Genomic DNA, 4,940 nt, shown 5'->3' on the forward strand with positions numbered 1-4,940 from the left:
TTTGTATAAGCTCTTTCATGACAAAATGCCTGCTACTATCCAGAATACTTTTGCGGTTGACTTCAACCATGCCCAGAGCACTTGTGCAGAAAAGACTGGCTTGATCAATCTTCCTACTGTCAATACCATTTGTTTTGGTAAAAATTATATTAGATTTAACACCATTAAATCCTGGAATAAGATATTGACATCAATGTCTAAAAAAATTATTATCATAGACTACTTTGGTCCTTAAGGTTATCTGAAGAAGTATTTTATTGCCTATTATTAATTTGTAACAAATTTTCCTTTTGTTCTCAGACGGTTCATTTATTTGGTGATTATATATGTTTTTTCCGTTTTGTGTGTCCTGTGCCGTCTATTGTACTTGTCCAAGGGTGGCATTATCCTCGTCTTAGCTTCTGCTATTAGGTAAGGTCTCCCTTCAAAAATAGTTCCTTTGTTTTTCTCTTCATTTTACCAATTTTTTTAATTATTTGAACTGACAGTTATTTTTGATTAATAAAATTATCTTATCTTATCTTATATCTGCAGTGCAACATAACACTTACACATGCCTTATACAACCTGACTTTTACCTTAATTGACAAGACTCTGCTGGTCAACAAAGGAAGCAAGTCTCTAAACTTTTTTTAAGCATAACCTATCCTGCAAGTAACACTTCTTCCAACACCCCCTTCACTAACCAACATATCACCTAAGTAACAGAATTTTTCAACTATCTCTAATGAGCCACTGCTATACATTAGGAAAGCTGGAAATACATTGTCTATAATCTCACCTTTGCAATGGTTGCATACAAACCAAATGTCAGCTCTTAACCTTCCTCTACTACCACTGCCCTTCTTCTGTGCCCAATGCTTAAAAGTGTGACAAAAAATTAAGTTACTACTAACACTTTTCCTGCAAACGCCACATAGCCAATTTCCAACTATAAGGTCAATGCTACTAATCATGACTTTTGTGCTACAATCACTCTTACAGCCCTTAAAATTAGCGTCGGCATTCGGCACTACCGACGTAAAATACGAAGAAACCGTAGTTGCGTCAGCAAAAAAATTGCCGACGTAATTTTGTTGTGAAATTTTTAAAAAATAATAATTTTGATTTTGTTTGAGCTACTCCTACTTATTGCAACTACAAAATAATTACATTCGATTTTGTAGTAAGTTAAGCCATTATCACTAACTAAAATCACTCAGGCTACTGAAATACTGTGGTACCATTCATTTTGTAATAATAATTGCAAAAATTGTATATCGTATTGAAAAGAAGTCCAGAAGTTCTTTATCCCACACAACACAGCAGACAATAAGTCAGCCCTGCCCTCCGTTTTGTTAGGAGAGTTGTTCTGCGAAGACTTTAGCAATTGAGTCTCCTGTACAGTTTTGCTTCATGGTAAACTGTGCCGGTAACAAGCATTTTCGAAGCATGTCACTGGTGACTTCTGCGATATACGACCTAATGATACAACCTGATGAGTTCATCTCGAAACATAAAAAGCAAGTTGGCAGTGAACTATTAATCTAACAAAGGTAGGAAGGTATGTCAATAAGACTTGTGCTCCATTCCCATTTTTCATCGTTTTAGGAGATCAATGATAATAAAATAAACAGTGAATGACGAAAGTTAATGCCAGCTGGAAAAAATTTCACTACAAAAAAATATTGCCAACGCAAATCAGTTGAAATGTATCTCACGTCGACAGTTTTATTGCCAACGTGAAAAAAATTCTAATTTTAAGGGCTGCTCTTAATCCTTTCTCTTCTATTTCTTTCTTACTGGTACTGAATTTTCATTTATACTAATTATAATCAATAATGCTTTTTCATTTTAATCTTTGTAAACTTACAGTATTTACTGACATATGAAAATATTTCACATTCTTCTTGGTGGCTTTCTCCTTTGTTTAGCCTTGGCTATCGGGAACGTCGACAGTTTTATTGCCAACGTGAAAAAAATTCTAATTTTAAGGGCTGCTCTTAATCCTTTCTCTTCTATTTCTTTCTTACTGGTACTGAATTTTCATTTATACTAATTATAATCAATAATGCTTTTTCATTTTAATCTTTGTAAACTTACAGTATTTACTGACATATGAAAATATTTCACATTTTTCTTGGTGGCTTTCTCCTTTGTTTAGCCTTGGCTATCGAGAAAGTCTCCTTCCTAATTGCTAATTATTCTTTTAGTAATGTAAATTGTCATTTCTTAGGTAAATAAATGTTTACTTACTTACTTACTTAGTTACTTACTTCATCTAATTCTTCCATCGACTCCACTATGTGAATCGTTAATCCTGACACGACTTCTAGCATTGCTGGACATAGACTGTACCATCTTAACTAGCCACTTATCCACACCTAATTTTCTCAGCCCATAATAAACTTTATGTGCACTCTATTAAAAGCTTTCTCTAAATTAACAAAGACAAAATACACCTATTTAACATTACGTGGGCCATTATTATTCAGCTCTAGGGAAGGGAACTGGGTTCTAAGAAGGGGTGCCTGATAAAATCTTCCTTGTGTTCTTCTTAGTTAAACTTGATGAAAACGAAGTATAAACAACACGCTTACATTTATCTATATCTACACAAAATCTTTTATTTCAAGAATTATTTATCATGCTAAGTGTAAACTGTGCTGTTATTGGCTGTTTTAATAGCACTAAGAAGTTGCGAAAATGGAAGAAGGAACGATGTGAAATTCACGAAGTTAAACATGAAGAATGTTCATGTCAGCGACCGTTTAGTTTGGATTGCTTTCCAAGCGTCCTTAGAAATAACGAACAGAGGCAGCGTTGGATAAAAGCTATGAGAAGAATCAACCCAGATAAAAGTGATTGGGTACCAAAACAAAGTGACAGGGTATGCTCTGTTCATTTTGTTGATGGTACACCTTACCAAAAGTATCCAGACCCAACACTGGAATTGAGGTACGACACTCCTGTTACTAAAAAACCTAGGAGAGAACTATTTCGACATTCTCTGGAAAAGTCATCTCTTGTTTAAGAAGATGTTTCCAGCAATGAAGCCCAAGAAGAGGAACCTTCTTGCTCAAATATTTCTGACGCATCAGGATTTTTTTCACTGACAATATCAGACCACTCTTACACTATTTCTTCACCGCCTACATGTGAATCATGCAGAGACAAGAGCAAAATGATCAAATCTTTGGTCAGTAAAGTGAACTCCTTAACTGTACAAGTAAAGAAGTATAGAGGCAAAGCCTTTGTGATTGTTAAAAATACACCAATGACTTGGAGAATCAATAAAAGTGATTCCAAAATGAATTACTACACTGGTTTATCTTCTATCATGTTATTTACCACTCTGTTATTGCTATTAAAGCCTTACTTACAGAAGTGAATTATTGGAGGGGGTCAAAACGAGCATGTTTAAGTACTAAAATAAAGCGTAAAACTAAACATGTGAAAAAGTTAACACAGCGTGATGAGTTCTTGTTAGTTTTGATGAAACTTCGTTTGGGCTTACTGACAGAGGACCTTGCAGATCGTTTTGGAATATCACCATCAACATGTTCCACAGTATTCGTAACTTGGATTAGAATTATAAGTAGAGTTTTAAGTGATGCACTTGTTGTCTGGCTTCCAAGAGAAGCCATTCGTGATAACTTGCCAAAAACATTTGCCAAAGCAGGTTATTCCAAATGTCGGATTATAATTGATTGTGCTGAGGTGTTCATTGACAGACCAAAATCCTTAACAAATCAAGCATCTACTTGGTCAGACTATAAGCATCACAACACTTTAAAATTTCTTGTTGGTATAAGCCATTCTGGATATATAACTTTTTTATCTGATTGTTATGGTGGGCGCGCGTCCGTTAATTTTATTACAAATAACTCTGGATTTTATGATTTGTTAGAAAGTGATGATGAAGTTATGGCAGATCGTGGATTTCAAATCAGAGAAGAATTAATGTTACGTTTTTGCAAATTAGTTGTTCCACCAGGTGCACGTGTAAAAAGTCAGATTACAAATTCAGTTTTTGTTTTTGACATTGCAAGTATGTCACTTATACTGTATATGTCTGATGGTTGAGTTCAGAAAAACTTAAACACTCTCTAACAAAGTCAATTTCTGGTTTTGGTACAGCAGTAAATAAAATACTTTAAGGAATAATTTCTTTTAATTTGTCTGCTATTTTGTTAAGAAAAAGTAATTTCTCGCCACAATGTTGAAGAGGATCAAAGTTCTTTTTAGGTTTCGATACTAAAGGGCGCTTTCTCTTTCCTCTGTCCGAAAAGTTATCTCTGCTAAAATTCAAGTCTTTAATTTTAGTTGGAGCTACTTGCTTTCTGTTAGGAAGCCACTCGTTAGCGGTGCTTGTACAAGCTGTATTTGTATTTTAATAAAAGCTATTAATTTATCAACAAACTTTAACCCTTTTTTAGTTACCTCTTTCTAATGCATCACCCTTGGACTTGAAACAATTCACTATTACGCTTATCTGCCAGTCACTCGGGATAACACCATCCTTTATAATCTGATTTGCAAAACTTGTAATAAACTCAACTCCAGTATATCCAGACGCTTTTACCATCTCTGCAACAACACTCGATACTTCTGAAGCCTTGTCAAACTTCATTTTCCTATACCCTCCACTAACCATTCTGTCTTGAATTGCATAGCAGACCCTTCTACAACATCATCATAAGGCAAATTCATCCCAATCAAACTCAGTGGTAAGCAACCTCTGATAATGACTCTTACAAGCTAGTTTTTTCTTTTCCTTTGTGCTAGCCAAAGCATCTTCATTGTAACATGTACACTCTCACTTACAAAATCTTGATTAGTCTTCTTAATTTGGTTTGCTATCTTGAACACCTCATAGTTATTGTTGTAAAATTAAAAATAAAAAAAATGTAGCTTAGCTGCGCAATACGAGAAGCACGCAATGCGGTATAAAAAGGACG

At 34.6% G+C, this 4,940-nt stretch overlaps 1 protein-coding gene across 1 annotated transcript; it reads left to right on the top strand.

The window, feature by feature from the left end:
* The first annotated feature begins 3,163 nt into the window (after positions 1-3,163).
* LOC130612873 (uncharacterized) lies at positions 3,164-4,065 on the top strand. The gene is made up of 2 exons (XM_057434212.1): positions 3,164-3,305; positions 3,353-4,065. The coding sequence occupies exons 1-2, from the start codon at positions 3,164-3,166 to the stop codon at positions 4,063-4,065; spliced, it is 855 nt and encodes a 284-aa protein (XP_057290195.1).
* Positions 4,066-4,940: the final 875 nt, after the last annotated feature.

Source organism: Hydractinia symbiolongicarpus, chromosome 10 (assembly GCF_029227915.1).
Source record: "Hydractinia symbiolongicarpus strain clone_291-10 chromosome 10, HSymV2.1, whole genome shotgun sequence".
Lineage (NCBI taxonomy): Eukaryota > Metazoa > Cnidaria > Hydrozoa > Anthoathecata > Hydractiniidae > Hydractinia > Hydractinia symbiolongicarpus.

Coding starts and splice junctions, on each gene's coding strand:
- LOC130612873 (XM_057434212.1), top strand. CDS start 3,164: ATGATCAAATCTTTGGTCAGTAAAGTGAACTCCTTAACTGTACAAGTA. Junction 3,306..3,352: donor CAAAATGAATTACTACACTG/GTTTATCTTCTA, acceptor TTGCTATTAAAG/CCTTACTTACAGAAGTGAAT.